General features: G+C 52.1%; 1 protein-coding gene across 1 annotated transcript; it reads left to right on the forward strand.

Moving 5' to 3' along the window:
- Nucleotides 1–11,737: 11,737 nt before the first annotated feature.
- LOC149994338 (speedy protein E4-like) lies at nt 11,738–18,338 on the forward strand. Its single transcript, XM_090259024.1, has 7 exons — nt 11,738–11,846; nt 13,728–13,940; nt 14,590–14,648; nt 15,014–15,099; nt 16,657–16,828; nt 16,999–17,073; nt 18,207–18,338. Exons 1-7 carry the CDS (start codon nt 11,738–11,740, stop codon nt 18,336–18,338), a joined length of 846 nt encoding a protein of 281 aa, XP_090115150.1.
- Nucleotides 18,339–20,729: the final 2,391 nt, after the last annotated feature.

Raw genomic sequence — 20,729 nt, forward strand, 5'->3', positions numbered from 1 at the left:
AATTGGAATTCAGACTTAAAGAATGTGTTATCTGGCCAAATGAAGCACACCCCACTGAAATGCAAAGCTGTACAATAGGGATAATAATTGCATGAACAGAACACACTTAGGAATGTGGACTAAATGAAGTTTAGCAGCATTTTGGGAAACAACAGAAAATTAATTTTTCTAGGCAATACAGGGCTAACATTGTGATTCTTACAGGATGAGGAATTTAAGTTCCCTTCAGGAACTTACAAGGGATCACTGTAGGCTTTTCCTGTGAGACAAGTGATAACATCAACTGCTGTCGCAGGAAATACTGGACTGGAGACCACTGAAGGAGAAGCAGATCCTTTATGCACATTTGTGGAGGGGCAGAAGGATAAATGAGTCACAAGTCCTCTCTGTACATCATGCTTACTGAGCACCTGCTGTGCCAGGACATTACCAAAGGCACTGGGAACAGAACAGTAAATAAGAGAGACAAGATGAGCCAGCATTTGGGAAAAGAGGGAGCCCCAGTTTCTTCTGTCACCAAACTCAGAAGGGCTGGCTCTCGGGAATAATGACCCGCACGGGTGCACACCACAGCACCGGAAACTGAGTACTGGCTGAGGCTTGTGATGAGGGCTTGAAACCTGATTCCAATGACAGAGAAGCGAAAACTGAAACTGGGGGCAGAAACGCAACTGAGGCATTTTACAGTAAAGAGAAAAGGGAGGTAATAACATAAGGGTCACGTAAGTTATTTTTTAATAATAAAATTATGAATGCCTAAACACAAGAAGAATCTATGACAATGGGTTACTGAAAAATACCATAAGAGTAAGCAAGATCCAGGGTTTAAGTTTGTTTTTAATCTCTTCATTGATTGTAGAGATAGAGGAAGGGAGAAAGAGAGAGAGAAACATCAATGTGAGAGAGAAACATGGATCACTTGCTTCCCATATGTGCCACGACCTTGATCAAACCCCCAACCTACTGACAGGGAATCAAACCCCCAACCCTTTGGTCTACAGGATGACACTCCAACCAACTGAGCCACACCAGCCAGGGCAAGAGACCGCAAGTTTAAAACAAAAAAGGAAGTGACTGGATTTGAGTTCTGGGAGGTAACTATAGAAAAGCTCTACAAACATAAATTTTTGGGGAGAAGGAAAACATCTTGGGAGTGAGAATCAAGCAGCTAAAGCACACAAGTGACTATCTCTAGCCACTTCTAAAGGTTTGGGAGCATTAAAAATTCCTGGGAAAATACTGCCAACAATCTCCTCACTGCCTCCTGGGTAACTTTGGAGGAGGGATTCTCCTTCTTCTACCCATGGCTCTTCTCCATGCTCCAACTTGATGATAGCCCCCACTTTGATAGTGTGACACCCTGTTAATAGAAATGAAAGAGAACCTGAGCCCGGCTGCTCGGTTTCTGGGTCTCTGCCACCTGAGGAAAGTGCTGCCTTACGAGCTACACAACCAAAGTGCCTGCCTGAGCTCTGCCAAAATCAGGGCCAATCACTGGAAACGTAAAGACCAAAATGTCCTGCCTGGCGCCCAAGACACAGCGCTCACATTTGTCCCACCCAAGGTAAAGTCAGGAAATTTGAGGAAAATACCCTACATCTCAGCAACTCAGAGAGCAAGCTCTCCTCACCCACGGAGGTGAGGTGACTGTAGCTCCCCAGCATCACATCCCTGCAGGTTGTCTTCTCAGCAGGGTCCAGCGGCTGCCTCTCCTCCTGGGTGAAGTCTACAGTCACGTCCTCGAGTGACACTGGCCCCTGTAATGGCAGCATGATGGGAACTGGGTGACATGGAGAAGGCGTGTGAGGACGAGCTCACCGAGCTCACATGGGTACAGTCAACTGAATATTGTATACCTTTTTATGGCACAGAGCATGAAGAAAAGTAAAGCTATCAGACAGACACTAAAAGGAGTTCACTGAGGAAGCATCAGAAAAAGAAAATGCTCTCTTGCACTGTGAGCCTGGAACAATCCAGGCTGTTGGGGACACTGAGACCGGCAGACACAGCCCCTGCCCCAAGGAGCACAGGCCTGAGGGCCTCTCATGGAAACACGGTGCACTGTGCTCCTTCATTTTGCTTCCAGAACATGAACAGTGCTGGTTCTGCTCTTGCTCCCCAGCTGCTCCCACTCAACCTCCTTTGCAGGCTCCTCCTCTCCCCCAACTCCTCCTGAGACAGAGGGCCCTGGGCCCAGGTCTTGGCCCTGCACTCTTTGCTCTCTGCACGCCCTGCCTTCATGGGGCGCCCGCCTGGCCTTCTGGCTTTAATTACCATCTAAATATCGACATTTCTGAAATTTATATCACCAGCCCAGACTCTTCTCCTAAATTCCAGACACGTATGTCCCAGATCTCAAACTCAACATGCCTGAAATTCAACTGCTGTTCCCATCCAAACCCATTCCTCCTACAGCTCCCAGAAGGAGGGAATCTGCAGCGTTTGCCACAAGCAAGCCAGGCCACATCCACCTGCGTTTTGTACTCACTGCACTGGGGAAGCCTACAGCAGGTCCACAAGCATTGTCAGTAAAAGTTTTTATTTATTTGTAACACACTGTTGCTGCTTGAAACAGCATCAGCATGAATGTTCCATACTGGTTTTTAGTCTGGCAGCAGGTTTAAGTAGCTTGCCCAAGTTCACTTTTATGAAGAAGGAGAAGGGGAAAGTGCATTGTTCTTCCTCTGGCTTAAAGCAAAAGCTTTACAAGCACTTTGAACTTTAAGACAGTGGGCGTCAGAAAACTTGGATAACAAATTAAGAAACCAATCAGAACTACAGATATTTAGGGATCTTAGTTTAGTTACAAAAGACAAAGGAAGAACCCATGATGGTGGGTCTTCAAAGACCTGTCAGTACATTGACCAACTAGAGTCAGCTTTGTGATCACAGAATCAGAACTGCTTATGTTTTCACACAAGCCAGAACATCCAACGTGAGGGTGAGAATACTTGTGACCACCTCAGTCACCTCTTCCCCCGAGCTGAATTTTCGAAGCAGTGGGGGATGGGGGACACAGCACCTTACCTTTCTGAGAGGCCTTTGATGGCTGGCTAGAAAAAGAAGCACTGGAATTCCATTAGTGAAGACTGAAAGAAAAACAGTATCTGCCAGCCCTGAGCAGTGTGGCTCAGCTGGTTGGGCACTGTCCCACAAAGTGAAAGGTTGATGGTTCAATTCCCGGTCAGGACACATGCCTGGGTTTTGAGTTCAGGCCGGGTTGGGGCATGTACCAGCCTATGTTTTTCCTTCCCTTTCCCTCTCTCTAAAAATAAATTAACAAATAAAAAATTTTTTAAAACAGTATCCACCAGAAGACTGCAAATGGCAAAGATTCAAGAGGATACTAGTAAACACGCATCACTGGGAACCGAACAACAAAGAACAGCAGGGTCTAATGGGGCCCAAGACTGTAGTCCAAGGATCTCCGACCCAGCAACAGAGTCCTCCTGAGCATCGGGGAAGAGGACAGACGTTCTCAGACGTGCAAAGCCTCCAGAGTCAGGAGTTAGTACACCACCTACACGGTCTGTCCAAAGAAAGCAACTGATGTGCTACTCCAGAGCCAGGAAGGGGAAGACCAAGAACCAAGAGAAATGAAAGAACCAGCAGACCAACCGACTCCACCCACCTGCAAAGACACTGTACGCCCAGTACTCACGAAGGCAGTGCTCTTGAAGTAGGAATCCCACCCAGGCAAACTTGCTCATTTTGAGGTATTTAAAAAAATACAAAGTACTCAGTTTCTCAAAATGAAAATATTACAGAATTATATGCTACTCCTAGAAAACAAACTAAAAAGACAAATAAACTTGGAAAAAATGTTTACTAACATGACCCAAACTGGAAAAGTTTATAAACATTTAAGGCTACTTTTTATGTCAGCAAGAAAAGCAAAAGAAAACAGTGTCATGATAGAAAGACTGGCAGTGGGCATGAATAGGCCCACCACATGAAAAGAGAAATGGGCCAAAGTGAAAAGGCTACATAGTGTATGGTCCAACTATACAACATTCTGGAAAGGGCAAAATATACAGACAGTATGAAGAGCAGCAGTTGTCAGGGGTTGTAGGGAGGGAGGGATGCGCAGGTGGCACCCAGGAGACTTTCGGGGCCTGAACCTATTCTGTATGGCACAGTGACGGTGGACAAGTGTCACTATACAACCTAAACCATGCAACACAAGAGTGAACCCTACTGTAAACTATGGACTTCAGGTGGAGATGTGGCGACATCGAGCCTTCAGTCGTAGCGTGTGCTAAGTAAGGTGGTCGCGGCAGGGAAAAACGAGAGGGAGGGTACATGAGAACTCTGCTCTGTCAGCCTAACTTTGCTGTGAGCCTAAAACTGATAGATAAATAGTCTATTACTGGGGGGAAAAGTTTCTAAATATGTAAAAGTATTCAATATTAACCTCACTCATGATTAAGAAGAAATCCAAGCCTGCCGACAAACTTCTGGGGCCTAGGAGCAGCCAACAGCCCAAGACATATTCCTTTTCTGGTGTCACACTAGAAACCTGAGTCCCCTTGACTCCCAAGCGCCTGCCCCTGCATTTCATGCCATCGACATAAGCAGTCTCTATATGTGACATTTGTGTATCACATGACTCAGTTTTCCAATGAAAAGTTTTCAGGTTCTCTGCAGAACAAAACCAGAACTCAGGATAGCACTGGCGGCCCTCAGTCGATCAGGTCACCTCCATTCCCATCTCTCACTGTTCCTCAACAGAAGGCCCACGTTCTGCAGAAGCAAAAACTTCCTGGCTCTGCAGCAGCCGCATTCAGTCCACCTCATGCTGTTCTCTGCCAGCACACCTCCCAACCCTCTGCAGCCTCCCAGGTCCTGCTCATTGCAGGGGTGTCACAAACTGCCTCAACTAACCTACACCTCCCCCTTTGCCGAGCAACTGAGCCGCAGGCCCTGATGGGACAGTTACAACCAGACTGTGCTTCGTCATCACTTCAGAGCCTCCCGTATATTGACCGTGAGGGTTCCGTGATCACCCAAAATTATTTCTATGAATTACCTCCTGCAAGGAGAAGAGAGCTCCCTGAGGTAAAAAAAATAAAATAAAATAAAATAAAATAATGCTTCGTGAAATCATGTCCAAGGAAAGAGCTGTCACAGAAACCAACAGAGGAGAGTGCCGATGGGCAAGGTGGTGCTGGTCCAAGGCTAGAGGAGGCATCTCCACAGGCCTGTATGCTGGATCACAGGGGACCTTTACCAGGTCAGACTCAGGGGAGGGGCAAGGACAGAACCAAGACTATAGGCTGCAGGATAAAACATGAGTGGGAATAAGGAATCTTGGCCAGAGACATCACCACAGTCTGCTGTGCAACCCTAATAGATGATCACAGAGCTATCTGAGAACACTTGTTTGAATGAGAAGACCATTTCTCTAAATGGTCCTCATTTACCCCTGGATTAAGCAATAAGGACAATATATCTGTGGGACAACAATGTTTTCATCACCAGCAAAGTTATATGCACTGAGTGTTCCCCAGGCAGTGTGCCTTTGGCTTATAAGAGGCACAAGGCACCGGTGGCAATGGCTTGGGACTTGTCACTTAGGAAGGCCAGTCAACAAAATCTTTAAATCTCACAAGAAAATAACAGTGTTTCAGCTGGTCAGTGTAAGTTAAGTAATAGATGCTATCTGTCTTTTTTTACAACGAATGCCAAGAACATGAGGTGCACTTGTACTTGACTTGAAGAGCTCTAAAGTCATACCACCTACTCATACTAACATGACAGAAATGTGTGGCACTGACCTGCTGCTCTGTTCTGTCTGGGCATATATTTTATCTGGCTCTGCTTTCCTATTTGAACTATATACCTCCTACGGTACACTGTAAAACAAACTAGGGAATAACTACATAACAAGAAAAACTTACCAGAAATTTATTCATTTTCTGCTGTTCTTGGAAAAATGTGGAGGACTGTAAAAGTGGAGGCATACCTGGAGAAGGACAATGAAGGCAATGAAGTCATGAGTGATCTGGCCTGCCAAGGAAGTACTCATCCTGCATAAGACTCACCAGAAAGTTCCATGAAAGACACCTATGAGAGACTGCCCCTTTAAAACTTCAGAAGTGACTGGGAGAATGATAAGGAGGGAGCACCCACCTATATGCCTATAACTCCCACATGGTTCTGTGGTGACTGAGTGGGTTATTGAAATAATCCTCCATTATTAAACATAAGATGAAAAAAGGAATTTGGTTATAGTCATCTATTTTCTTACTCTTGTAACAATTTATTATCAGAAAGTCCTCAGAATGCTGTGAGGGAAGGGATACACTCAAGCACGGCTAAGAAAATTATTGGTACAAACTGGGGTGTGCTGCTCAAAGGATCTCTTCCTAAGAAACCTACTCTGATGTCACTGCAATACAGTGGACACAACACACGGCCTGGCAGTCTGAGTCCTGTTAGCAATCCCACCTATAGACCCAGACACCTCAGACAAGTCATCACCCTTCTCAGATAATTCCTTCCTCTGCCACGGAGGCAGGACAGAGCCCTTGCAGGTGGTTGTCCTGCCCTGGTCAGGTACCTGGTAGCATTCATGTACTAGTTCCTGTGTCTGTCACCACTCTTCCCTAAATAATTCTCCGGTACCTTCCAAGTAGGGAGGGGGATCCATTTAATCTTCAAGCTGCCCAAGACATGCCTCATATGTAAGTTTCCCCTAATAAACTCCATTCATTACTAGATTGTAGTGGCCAGTCTCTCTCTTCAGTCTGCTCCCTACCCTCCCTTACAGAGGTAGATTTTTCTATCTCAGGGCTTTTCCTTGGGTTTGTGTGCATACACATCACCTGCCTGCCCACGTGTGCCCAGATGTCCCCTCTACAGGACAGCCACAAGCAGGGGCCAGCCAACACCCTCCAACCAGAGTGGAGAGGTGCTTCATAGGGGCCTTGTTAACCACGTGTGCTGTCCTCTGGGTGTCACAGCCTGTAATGCCTGGGACACGTGAGTACCTGCCTCGCTCTACGATGCTATTTGGAGTGCTCACAACTTTTAAACAGTCTTCATGCTGCCCTAAGAGAATATTATCAAACAGCCTAAAAAACTCAAAAAGAAGTTATCAAAGATAAGAACTTGTCATATTAGATACTCATAAAAGCCAGCTGGTCATCACTAAGAGCCACGAAAGCTTTCTTGAGTGTGTATACACAGGGACTGTTGTAGTGAGACTTCGGTTCTGACTCTAACACGAGGGCCGACAGTGCGGGTGACTTCCTCCAAGTCTATGAACTGAACAGATTTGAGACACTGAGCTCTGGGCAAACAATGAAGGAACAGAGGGTAGAGCCAGGACTATGTGGGATCCCAATGAAAAAAGGGAGGTACGGGAAAGGGGCAGCACCAGCTCCCTGCCTCTGAAACTCTGGGCTTTGGAGGAATCACAGAAGCGTTGTTCTTGCCCATGAGACGAGAGGACAGGAAGGGTTACATTTCCAGGAGAGATGACCACTTGGGCCTCCCCAATTCACTTCCTCTGGAGGGACACACGTCTCCTGGGTTGGTGGGATGTGAAGCAGGGGCAAGACAAGAAACTAAAGTCTGGACGTGCACAAGGCAGGAGGATCGGAAGAACCTGAGCAGATCGGCCTTGCGGTGGGACCCGCAGTCAGGGGGGACAGCAGCGCCGGAGGCAGCAGCCAGCATGAGAATCATTCTGAGGGCAAGGGTGAAGCCCAAGGACCACAGGAGCAGGGGGAGGGGATGCTAGGAGTTGGAAGAACTGCAGAGGAAATGTGGCAGGGCAGACGGGTCCCGACAACAGCCTGAGGTTCCCTGAGGTAGACAGGAGGGGGCAAGAGCTTGGAGCACACAGCTGAGCCACCCAGAATGGCGAATGGACGTGGAAGGCCCATGAAGAACTTACAGTCGTTTGACAGGAAATCGCCCCAAATGTCACCAAATCCCAATCCAGAAACACTAGCCAATCCAGCACTCCAAAATGGCCATGCGATCACAGCGTGGAAAGTCTCTGGTGCGATGAGGAAGCAACAAGACAATGAAATCGGCCCAGCTATAGGGACTGAACGTATCTCCCTACAGAGTCAGCTGCTCTGCAGGAACGCCACGCTCTACCTGTGCTGGTGGCGCAGCCACGTGAAGGAGGGGCACCTCACAAGGGGAGTCTCAGAGGAACAGACCCATGGAAATGACTGAATACATAAAGGCACCAACTAGCCCCCAGACCGGGAAGAAAGCCGGAGTGCTTCAGCGCCCAGTCACCAGCCTGGCCCACAGCGAAGTCCCACCGCCCCGCCTGCCTACTTCTCCGTCCCCAACCACACATGTTTCCATGGAGGAGCGCGGCCCTCAGTTCCTGGGGGAGGTACTTGGTAAGAGGACATCACCTGCTCCGCTTTCAATTGACAACAGGGTAGGAAGCGCTAAAGCAAGTAATAACCACAATCTTCCGAGACGGGCTTAAGGGGAACGATGGTCCTTTTCAGAGAGGTGAACAGGTCATCTTCGGGCCCAAGAGAACGGGGTCGCCACGACTTTCTTACTCTGTTCTTTCATCCCCAGTCCAGGGTGCTAATGATGCACGCCACACCCAACAAGGGGGTGAGTGAGCAGGCTGCTCCCTGTGACCCCGCTGCTCCTGGGCGACATCAGCCTTAACAGGAGCCTTCGCAGCCCCCTCCAAAGGGGCACAGAGGAAAGGCTGGCTGGGGAGGCATTTGGGGCTCGGGACACTTGGTGCACTCACGGAGCGTTGCTCACGACTCTACAAAGTAACAGAGCAAAGGACAGAAATGGCGGGCTGGGGGACTGGGAGGCTGGGAGAGGGGCAACACATGGAGAGAAAACTGAAGGAAAGACCACCACAGGGCTGGAGCCGGATGCTGGGCTGGAGTGGGGAGCGGGCCCACAGGCAGCCCCGTTAGCTGAGGGCCTCAGCGGGAGGCTCACGGATGCATTTCTCACTTCCTATCCGCCATCCGCGCATCCAGTCAGGCTGTCGGCCCAGAAACCAAAAGAACGGACCCCTGCAAGCACCCCAGAGCTTCTTCCTAGGGCAGACAAGTTTCTCACATCTAAAGAAGTGGATACCTAATATCCTCTGACGGGATGAAAAGTAAGGGTACAGACACGCCTAGAAAAGCGAGAAGAGAGCCACCCACCCAGTTTGGGCACTGTAACTACCAGTGCTGGCTTTAAAACATCAATCATAACATTAAGATTAAGGTGTCTAAAAATTACACTGAATTTGGGGACAAATTACTTCATTATCCATCGTTGATGCTCATGCTGTCTGGACTTAGAACAAAGTTAATCATGGATCATATTAATTTAGGCTTTGCAAAGATGTCTTGACAAGACAGACCAATGATCTCCAGCTTCTACAACTTTTCACAAAAATCACGCTCTGGAAAAAGAAACATTTGCTAAGCAACACAGTAAAGAAATCAGAACGAAAAGGAAACAAACTGCTAGAAGGCAGAGAATTTGCTTCCTCTGTCTGGTTTCTTTCACTTCACGTAACCCCCTCGAGGCCTATATCCCCACTGTCCCAGATGGCTGCATTCCGTTCCTTCTCCTACTTGAGTAACGTGCCACTTGAAAAGGACATCTCACGTCTTCTGTACCCGCTCATCCACTGACGGACCCAGGTTCTTTCCACACCTCGGCTCTGCTGAATAATGCTGCAACAAACCGGGAGGTGCACATAGCTCTTCCAAGTTCTCCTTTCATTTCCTTCCAAGAAATTCCCAGACCTGGAATTGCTACGTCATAGAATGTTGAGGAGCTGCCATACCGTTTTCTGGAAGAACTGATGGGACTTCACTCAGGGTTGGTACAAGCAGATTAGAAACATGGACGTGAACAAATAAAAAATACAACTTCGGGTACATCCTGACTGTCTCATCCAAGTGTTCAAATGATGGATCAGAAGCACGACTCACGGCCCAAGGGTGGAAACAACCCGAGTGTCCATCAGCCCATGGATGCATCAACAAGATACGGTTTCTATGATCGATATCATCCATCCTATAAAAAGAAGGAAATTCTGGCGCATGCAACAACATGCATGAACCTTGAATCCCTACGCTGACAAAATAAGCCTGAAATAAATGTACAGACACTACAGGATTCCACCGATACGGGTTCCCTACAGTAGTCAAGCTCCTACGGACAGGAGGCGCAAGGGTGGCTGGCTACCAGGACCGGGGGAGACGGATAAAAGTTCATCTTTGTTGGGTGCAGAGTCTCAGTTTGGGAAGACGACAAAGTTCTGCGGGCGGACGGCGGTGACTGTAGCACAAGGTGCATGCGTTCGATACCCGCGAATTTAACCTCTGTTGTGGTTAAAACGGTAAACTGAGTATGTTATTTCACCACAATAAGAAAGCAAGGGAGGGAGGGAGGGAGGATAAACAAAAGGAAGTAAAGGGTTCCGTGCCCAGGAAAACAGGAGAGCTGTGAGGCTGGCAGGTGGTTCAGAAACAGCATCCGCTGACCCTGCGGCGTAACGGGTTGGTCGGTACCTTTTCTGCATCTGCCCTCCCCACCTGCACAGGGAACATTCTGTTCTGTCTTCAACTGGAGACCTTTCCACTTAAGTCTTCCTGTGTGGGTGACATTTCATTCATAGGGTACCTGAGCGGTAGTGAAATGTCTGACTCAAGAGTGAAACACAGGCTGAAAACGTGGATATGTGGACGAGAGTTCCTTCCCTGGACTTGAGGGGCAGGCTTTGGGTGCTTCATGGACTCCCTCAAATCGTAGACACCGTCTGAAGCATGTGAGCGCATGTGCGGCTTTCTAGGATTTTAGGTTCTCACAACGTCTCTTGGAATGAAAGCTGCCTGAGGGTTGAGGATGCGTTTCCCCTGCTTCCAAATCCTGAACATCGTTTCCTGAGACATCGAGCGTCGCCAAAACCTGTGTTTGCTGGTGCTGTGCTTGTCGTTTTCCAAAGTGTCTGTACCGTGCTCAACTGATTATTTTAATAAGATCAACTTATTCAATATTGTACAAGGGAAGAGCTGGGAAGAGAGAAAGAGAGGAAGACAGGGAGAGAAACCGATGTGTGAGAGAGGCAAAGACCGCTTGCACAGGGCCCCAGACGGGGACCAGCCTGCGACCCAGGCAGGTGCCCTGACCGGGAATCACACGGGTGAAACTGTCGCTTGCAGGATCAATGCTCAATGCAACGAGCCACGCAGGTCAGCGCACCAAATTCGCCGTTTGAAACTAAATTGTCACTTGGCAGGGCCACGGACCCAGGGACTTTTTTACACTTTTACCCCGCTCTTGAAAGGTCTCAGTATTTCTGCTTTACCTCCCTCTCCCACCAGGCAACACTCTGAAATGGAAATGGGAGAGAAGACCTGCCAACCCAGTTCAAGCTCAGAATGGAGACAACAGCGCACTGGCTGGGGACGAGGTAAAGAGCGATGCTGACACTGGAGGACAGCTCTGGAGGCTGGTCTGAGCTTGTAGGGTCAGCAGCAGGAGACACTGTTTACCCTGACCGTCAGGAGAAGTAAGTGCATGTGTGGCACTTACATGGATTCTATGTATGGCAGATACATATGTGTGTTTGAGTCTTTCAAACTGGTGGCCGGGTGGGAATAACCGATGACATCAGAGGCTTCCGAACCTCCTGATTGGGAGGATCCATTCCGTGGCGCTAGGCAGCCCAGGTGGGCAACTACTTCTGTGATCGCCCACATTTACGGAAGGAGAACAAGGAGCCATGGCTGACACTGACTCAAGTGCCAACTGTGACCACCTTGGCCCAGAGCCGAGCACCTCAGGGAGCCCGATGGAGCTCAGAGTTACTCGGGGGAACGCAGGACAATCAGGTGAGGAAACGGGGGGCGGCGGGATTTGGCACGGTTGACATTAAGGAGGAAGGGGGCCCTGAGCAGGCTGTGTGTGAAAGAAAGGAGAGACTCAGAGCACCACCGGATTACAGGAGATGACAGGAGCTGGGGACCAGGAGATCCCCAAGAAAGGACAGCCTGGGAGGCAAGCAAGGAGGGATAGGAGATGAGATTCAAAGATGAGAGAAGGGAAGGGAAGAAACAAGGACGGTCCTTTTGTCCCCCTTCAATGGGAGAAATCCTCTCAAACGAGGAAGACCTTTGAGGACACAGAAGAAGAATAACAGCAAGGTGAACATGGGGGGCGGTGGAGGGGCGGAGTATTGGATTCACCAAAGGAGGAAGATGAAAAGATGGCAGGGGAGAAGGCCGGTAGCCTATGACACAAGAAAGAATGGAGGGGTTGGTTTCTAGGGACGGGGGGAGAGGTGGGGTGGAAACGAGGTTGGGTTTTGGTGACCAATAGCTGAATTTCAAAGGCAAAAGCCTTATATCGTACCCTGGGTTCTTAACTCAGGCGCCTGTGTGGAATCCACCACCGCTGCTCGGACAACCGCAGCAAAGTGGAAGAGGGGGCGAGCAGAGAGGCGGGGGGCACAAGAGGAGACCGTCCCCGCGCCTAACAACACCTGGCTCGTAGAGGACGGGGACGGTCTCCAAATGACATTCAAAAGAACGCGCGTGGCAACGGTGCAGAGAGAACACCACGAGGCTGTTGCCAGGCTGCACAGTAAGGAGATACCTTGGAGGGCACCCTCCTAGCCTACTCTTAAGAAACCACTTTGAATAACTATACTTTTCCAACACAAAAGAACTCCCTGCTAGTTGGTGCGCTCCCTTTCCCAGGAGGGCTCCCTATCGATTCTCACCGGGGACACTTAGAAGTGACACAGGATTAGGTTAGACTTGAGAAGGGTTTGCACTGGGAGTGACGTGGCCTGTGAGTATTGTACCCTCGGAGACTTCTTAGCTCTCACTGGCCTTTTGAATCTAAAGTCCTTCACGTGTGTAAGGGGAGAGAAGGAGGCCATCTTCACGCCCTGATGTGACTGTCAACAGAGAAACGACGGAGTGGCGTCAGCAGGGGTGCGATTATGCGTGATGGGGGAGCAGCACTGATTCGCTAAGATCTGAGTCACGCAGATATGCTGCTGCCACCCTACGTGTGGCTCGGTCCCCCGGGGCTGGGTGGGTGAGGGTGGTGCCACCCTTGCTTCCTTTCCCAGGGAAGGATCCCCTGCACCCCTGTGTTCTGGGCAGCCTCACCCCTGGCCCTCACGGTGCCCCCTGGTGCTAAGAGTGACTCGGGTGAAGGCAGGACCATCATGAGAGGAAACAGGGGGATGAAGGGTAGGACAGGGTTGCCATTACGGAGGAAGGGGTACTTGAGTAGGGTGGGTGGGAAAGAGAGGAGGGGTTCAGAGCGTCACAACGTGGAGGAGACTTCGGGAGCTGTGGACCGGAATATCCGCATGAAAGGACGGCCTGGGAGGCAAGCAAGGAGCTTAGGAGTTGAGATTCAAAATGAGAGACAGGAAGGGAAGAAACCATGACAGTTCTTTCGTTCCCGCCCAATGGGAGAACCTACCTCAAACAAGGAAGATTTTTGAGGACACAGACAGAGAAAACAGCAAGGTCAACTTGGGGGTGGGCTGGGCGGAGACAGGGACACCGCCAAAGCAGGAAGATGAAAAGACGGCCGGGGAGAAGGCCAGTAGTCTATGAGACTGCAGAGAAGGGAGGGGTCGGTTTGTAGGGGGTGGGGGCGTCAGTGGGGTGGAGAGGGGGCCAGGTTTCAGTGACCAGTAGCTCAATTCCAAAGGCAAAAGCCTTATATTGCGCCCTGGGTTCTTTACTCAGGCCCCTCTGTGGATTCCAACCGCCCTGCTCAGACCACCACGGCAAAGAGGAAGAGGGGGCGAGCAGCGAGGCGGGAGGCACAGGAGGAGACCGTCCCCGCGCCTAACAACACCTGGCTCGTGGAGGACCGGGACGGTCTCAAAATGACCCTGAAAAGGAAGCGCGGTACAACGGTCCAGAGAGAACACCAGGAGGCCTTTGCCAGGCTTCTCAGTAAGCAGATACCCTGGAGAGCCCCCTCCTAGCCTACTCTTAAGTAACAACTTTGAACAACTATACTTTTCCAACAGAAAAGAACTCCCTGCTGGTTGGTGGGCTCTCCTTCCTAGGTGGGCTCCCTATCGAGTCTCAGTGGGGACCCTTAGATTAGGCTAGACTTGAGGAGGGTTTGCACTGGGAATCACGTGGCTTGTGAGTATTGTACCCTCGGAGACTTCTTGGCTCTCACTGGCCGTTTGAATCTAAATACCTTCACGTGTGTAAGGGGAGAGAAGGAGGCCAACTTCACGCCCTGATGTGACTGTCAACAGACAAAGGACGGAATGGCTCTGGCATGAATGAGCAGGGCTGCATTCATGCGTGATGGGGGAGCAGCACTGAGTCGCTAAGATCTCAGTCACGCAGATAAGCTGCTGCCACCCTACGTGTCGCTCGGTCCCCCGGGACTGGGTGGGTGAGGGTGGTGACACCCCTGCTTCCTTTCCCAGGGAACGATCTCCTCTATCCCTCTTCCTGGCAGCCTCACCCTTCGCCCCGCTCCTCAACCTTCCCCCAGAGCGGCACGCTTCCCCTCTTGAGCCCAGTACGCTCCCACGGAAACTCCGTTGCTGTCATCAGGCTCACACTTGCCCTCTCTTCACAGAGGACCCTGTCATCAAACGTTTCCTTGAGTGGGACGCGCAGCTGAGAATCTCAGATAAGGTGAGAGGGGTTCCTGCTCCACCATCGACCCTCGGATCAGGCGGCAGTTTCCTGAGCCCACAGTTCCCCCCCCAACCTGCCTTCGAGGACCTAGGCGTGTCTCGCAGTGCGGACGGCAACCCTGCCTCTGCCCCGGCTCTTCTGGGACCTGAGCCCAAGGCTTGTCCCTCTTCTCTCAGCTCTTGGGGACTCCCCTTCGCTCCAGCTTCTCAGAGACCCTCCCGATGCCGGCCGGCCCAAACACAGAGCATCTCTGAGACCCTAGGCGCCTGCCATGCCGGGAGCATCAGCCTTTCCCTTATCCCGCTCTTCTTCCTCTTTCACAATGTGAGTCCTCCTGTGTGTCTTCCTCCTCTTCCCACCAGTACCTGCTCTCAATGGTCCTGGCCTATTTGAGCCGCGCCGTCCTGTTCTCCTGGCAGTACCGGCGCATCCACTTCTTCCTGGCCCTGTGAGTACCGTGCTGAACCCCATCAGTCACTTTCATCCTCTGGGGAGCGCGGGGACACGAGCGGGTCTCCGACCTCTCACCTGCTTTCCACCCCATTTCTACCGTGTACACTGGGGATGAACTTGATAGGACTGGACTACAGCGTGTCTTACACTGTTCTTAGGAAGACCCAACAACACCAAGGTCCGTTACAAGACTGAAGAAACCACAAGAAAACATCAGGTCCTCACAAACATTTCACACCACCCTTCCCCTGAGTAAACAGGCTTGAGACGAACCGTTCCTAAGTCTTCTCCCCCACATCCCACCACACCTCTCGACGACACCAAATGTCACGGTCTTTCTCCTCAAGGCAGGCCCCCGTCACATACCACAGATCGATTGTGAATACTCGCCCCGGGTCCCGGGCCGGCCTGTTCGGCTGTTTCGAGTGCCGTGCGGTCCACCGAAGTGTTGCGGGTTCGGTCGCGGTCAGGGCTCCTGAAGGAGGCGACCGATCCGGGTTTCTCGCTCACGTCAATGTCTCTCCCTCTCTCTGAATCAATACACATCTCCTCGGGGGAGGAGAACAAACAGTAAGACCCAGGGCTCTTCCTTACCAATCTCCCTGAATGGACTTCGAAACACAGCTCTAACCACTTCCCCACCCCCCCACCCAACAAGTCCACTGGCTCATGTTGTTCTCAACCGAGGCCAGAGTTCTCGCTGTGAAATCAGCTCTCTCTGCACCCTCCATCAAACCCGGTGACCACCCTGACACTCCCTTCTTCGTTTCGCTGCTCTTCCCAACACCCTTCCCTGACTGTATATTGTGCTTTCTGTCGCGGTATTTTTACACGCATGTAACTGAAAGACACAATCTCCTCTGAAACTAACTCAAACGCAAAAACCTTCGGACCTCCTCACTTCTGCACCCCAGTAGCAAAGGAAAAGCATTGCTAATTTAAATAAACAAACAAACAAAAAGCACATATATATCAACGGGTTCTTAAAACACTCGGCACCCTCCTCTTCATGTCGCACAATCTGTATGACATTGAGTCTCTGAGGTCCTCAGTTTTGCACTTGACGAGGACACAAAGCGTTCGGTCATTCGTCCTATGAAACCTTACAAAGTGCACCTCCAGGGCCAGGGAGTGTGAGGATGGGAGCATTCAGAAGGGCCCCTGAGGGAATGCGCCAAGGAACCCAGTCCTGCCTCAGTCACTTGGTAGGAAACCGTGAGGACTGAGATGGGGCAGTCGGCTCCTGCCCGCAGGAGCTGTCCAGGGGCTCACACGACAGGGAGACGGGTGTGCGCGCGCACGGCAGGGTCAACGAAGGGGGTGGGCTTCCCCACTCAGTTCACTGTATCTGCATCGTCAAGGTAGGAGAGGGGCCCTTCAGCTGCCTGCTCAGCAGGGGCTTCTTGTGCCTGGGAGGCGCTCTGCGACCCTGCATGGGGCTCCTGCGGGTCCTGTGTGAAGGCCGTCCTGCCTGCGTCCTCTCTGGGAAGCTGACTGCAGGCAGGGCCCCTCTCCGTCTGCTCTCAGCTGACACCCTGATGGCCTTCCTCAGCTACCTCGCCATTGACATGGAAGAGGGCCGCTGCGCCCCTAAAGAGGCCATCTTTTTCTTCCTCTACGGGAACAACAACCGCGCCTGGCGTCCCATGTTCCAGAAGCAGCGGTTTGAATTCTTCCGCTCCATGGGCTACAGGGCATGGGTCACCAAGGAGGAGTGTGAAGAGGTAGGTGGGCGGCGGGGCTCTGGTGGAGGGCGGTGCCGGGCTGCAGAGGGAAGGGGTCCTGGGCCTCACAGCTGGGACTGGGGGTGAGAGAGACAGGGGGCCGGACAAGGGGAGGGTCATGGGTCCACATGGAGAGCCCTCACCTTTTCAGGGACTCTTTGTCTTTCCAGATCCAGGCCTTCGATCCCCAGCTCTGGGTGTGGCGGCGAGACCGTGCCCTCCTTTCTCAGACCCTGAAGGCTAAGGTAGGTGTGAACGGAGGGAGGGCTGTGTCCCCACGGGTGCAGACGGAATCATCTGTGGACCCTGGAGGAAACCCGACACATTTAACTGCACCGCCCATGATCGTCGACCCCATCCCTCTCCGTCACCCTGCCACACGTCTGAAGCACACCCACCAGGCACACAGCCAGGCATGTGCCGGAACTCCTTTAGCTTTACCTTGTCGCAAAAGCACTTCCCCTGCCCCACCATTCTAAACGATAGCTTTGCGGAATAGAGTTCTTTATGAAACAGGGCATGAAACGCACTCCTGGTGTGGCAGGGCCACTCCCCGCGCCCAGCTCCACTCTCTTTCTCTTGTCTTCAAACTTTCCGCTGCTGTGGCAGGAAGGCGACAGCCTGGAGAGCAGGAAGGCCGCCTGCCCCTGGCCTGCGCTGGCCTGACTGGGACATCCTTCGAGCACACTGTCCTCGGCACCAGGTTGGTGTCTCAGACCCCAGGCTGGGGAGAAACCACGGGAACCAGCCCCTCTGGGCCAGCACTGCCCATCCCTGGCCTCGGTTCAGAATGGACCGACCCTCTGCTGGGCAGAGCTGGGATTCTTCCCATCTGAGAAGTGGGCGGCCTCTTGGGAGCCTATCTCATTTCACCGGCCTTCTCCCAACATCCCCTAAGGGGCGCCACGCCACTACCACTTCTCCGTGAGGTGGCTCACGCAGTCCTCGGTGCATTGGACGGTCTCTTTGACATTCTCTCACAGCAGAGTCTCTGGCTCGGTGCAGCAGGCATTCCTCCGGGTGCTTCTCAGTCACATTCGGGGTTCATTCACTGAGGCTGTTTTCACCCGCGGCAGCAGCTCGGCTCACGTTCTCCAGCATGATCTTTGCAAAGGATGGTTTTCCTCCAATGATGTCTTGTCTCCGGTCCCTGAACAGCCACCAGACAGGCTTCTCTTCTCAGGAAACCGGACACGCTGTTTCCCAGAGGAGAGGCAAGGCCTGCAGGGAGTGGCCTCGAGCTCACTGTGCTCCCTGGGATCTGGCCTGGCTCTGTGGGAAGGGAGGCAGACAGGTTGCCACACTCCTGGGGCCTGGGCCTCCACCCTGAACTCGCATGAGTGGCCACCCCACCTGGGGAGCACTTGTGAGCCTGCAGGGTACCTGGGACCTACTGAGAGCTCAAGCTGAAGATGAGGCAGACACGGAAGCCATTGTCCGCGCGCTCACACTAAAAAGCCTTCAAAGGCAAGAAGTTGGTGAGCATGTCTCGAGCTACTACTGTGACTAGGGGCATGAGGCCTCGGTTGGGTCCCATGGTGCTGTCATGTGAGCCAGCAGGGAGGGCGGGTCAAGAGCAGCAGCCACAGGGCTGTGGTTTAGCTGCCCGGCGTGTTAGCTGCTCAGCGCACACGGCTGTGTATCTGTTTATTTCGTTAAAATAAAGTTTTCTTTTTATTAACCTTGGGGAGAGAATGAGTGATATCAACGTGGATCGTTGTTCCACCTATTTATGTATTCACCGGCTGCTTCTTGGATGCGCCCTGATGGGGGATCGGACTCACGACTTAGGCACACAGGAACGCCACTCTAAGCAACTGAGCCTCTCAGCCAGGGCACGCACATGGCCGTTCACAGTTAAAATCAAGGGAACAAATATCAAAATTCAGAACCTCAAGTGCAGTGACCACATTTCATGTGCTCAATAGCCACAGGTGCCTTTTGGCTCCTGTACTGAAAGGTACTGATCTAGAATATTCCACTGTTGAAAGTTTTCCCGGATGGAGCTGTATTACACGGTACTTGCTCGGTAAATAGTACGGAACAGAGAAGGGATAAAGAGAGTAGCAGGAAAAAAGAGAAGAGGGGGGTAGATGTTGCTTTGTGCTACCAGACTGGAGACCGAGGTGCCACGGATCACGGGAACAACTTTCCCTAAACCCCTTCACAACTGTTTGGAACACATTCTGCCCAGAAGGTCTCAGAGGTCAGGGCGTTACCTGGAGACAGCAGTCCGCAGCCACAGCAGACAGCAGGTAAAGTCGAGGCCAAGCTGGGCCATGGAGCAGCAGCTTCCAGTCCTGGCCTCTGAGGAAGTGCCAGACCAAAGACTTGCAGACAGCGCCCTCTTGTGGCTCCTCGCGCCAGCTTCAAGAAAACACACACAGGCAGGGAATGCTGGGGCTCAGGTCTCATAAACTACACAGCACCCTGATGGGTGGGGTCACTGCAGCAAAGCTGCCACTGCATTAAGGACAGGTGGCTCACTGCCCTGGGGCACATCTGGACCGATTTCTGAACGATGGGACCAAACCCTCCCCCATACCTGGAACAAAATCACCACTGCCGCCACTGAGGCCCAAGCGCCACATTCTCCACAGCACCTCCCCTGCCACGTTGTCTGCCGTAGCCTCTGAGGGGGTCTCCCTTGTCCACTCGCACCTTGCATCCCAGGCCATCGATTCGGCCATAATGGCTTTTCCCAAACACAAGTGTGACGCACTTGTGATCTTCTAAAAACCCCCCACTGTCTCGCCCCAGCTCCATCTTCTATCGCCGTCCCCTCCCAAGCATGAGTCTCCTACGTGGCTTGCACACCCCGCACTGTCACCTGGCGGCCTCCACACGGTGTGCCTCTGCCCAGACATTCTGTTCTCACCCTTCACTGGTAGGATAATGAGACTCATCTTCAAGTCTCAGCTCAGATGGCTCTGCCCCTCGGAACATTCCCTCACCCTCAAGACCCAGTCAGCGTGCCTTATCTTATCGATGGTTCCTCATCCCAGAGCCTGAGGCAAGGGCCGAGGACCAGGGTTTTAGTGGGAGTAATCCAGGCGGGCTGGTAAGGGAGGGCGGAAGTGAGACAGGGAAGGAAAGGAGCCAGGATAAAGGACATTTCCGGAGGGGACTTTGGAGGGGGACATTTCCAGGAAGGTGATCACTGTGGGCTGTCGCGGCGCAGTCCCATTGGGACTCCCAGGAGACAGTAGAGAACACAGCTCAGAGGGGGAAAGAGCCTGGGGGTTCAGGCACACCTCCCACCACCACTGGCTGAGGGCTGCTCCCTGGGGTGGCACTCCCCAGCACATCAACCTGTCCCAGCACAGGCTGGCTCCCACGGCCAAAAATCACCTCAGGCAGGGCAACGTGGCAATGTGGGTAGGATGTGACGTGGATGAGGTCCCCAGCCTCCCACCCCCATGCTCATGTGGAATGAAGAAGTAACGATCTGACTTTGGAACCACCTCCATCACATCGACAGAGAACCCACGACAGCCCTTACCTGCAAGGACATACAGGTGAACTCCAAGCAGGCTTTCTATGTGGAGAGGTGTGGGCTGAGGGAGAGTCTTCCTCCTCGCTGTCTGCTTCAATGCTGCCTCACATCCTCGCTTGGATCCCTTCTACCTTAGTAACTATGTGACACGAGGCATTCTGGGAGGAGGCTTCATGCCTGGCAGTCCTAATAACCCCCGTCGGAGGCTCCCGCTGGGGGTGTGACAGCTGACTGGTCAGCCCAGGAAACAGTGCCATCTGTGTGGGTCTGAGCTGGGGCGCGGACCAAGCCCTCAGAGGCTCCCATTCAGGGGCCCGACGGCCCCACGCCAGCCTGTCAAGAGCCCAGGCCCACCTTGCAGTCAAGTCTTCGCCCACCCTCGTGTCCTTACCACATCATGCAGCT

The sequence above is a fragment of the Furipterus horrens genome, unplaced genomic scaffold (assembly GCF_987537825.1).
Source record: "Furipterus horrens unplaced genomic scaffold, mFurHor1.1.pri manual_scaffold_13, whole genome shotgun sequence".
Classification (NCBI taxonomy): domain Eukaryota; kingdom Metazoa; phylum Chordata; class Mammalia; order Chiroptera; family Furipteridae; genus Furipterus; species Furipterus horrens.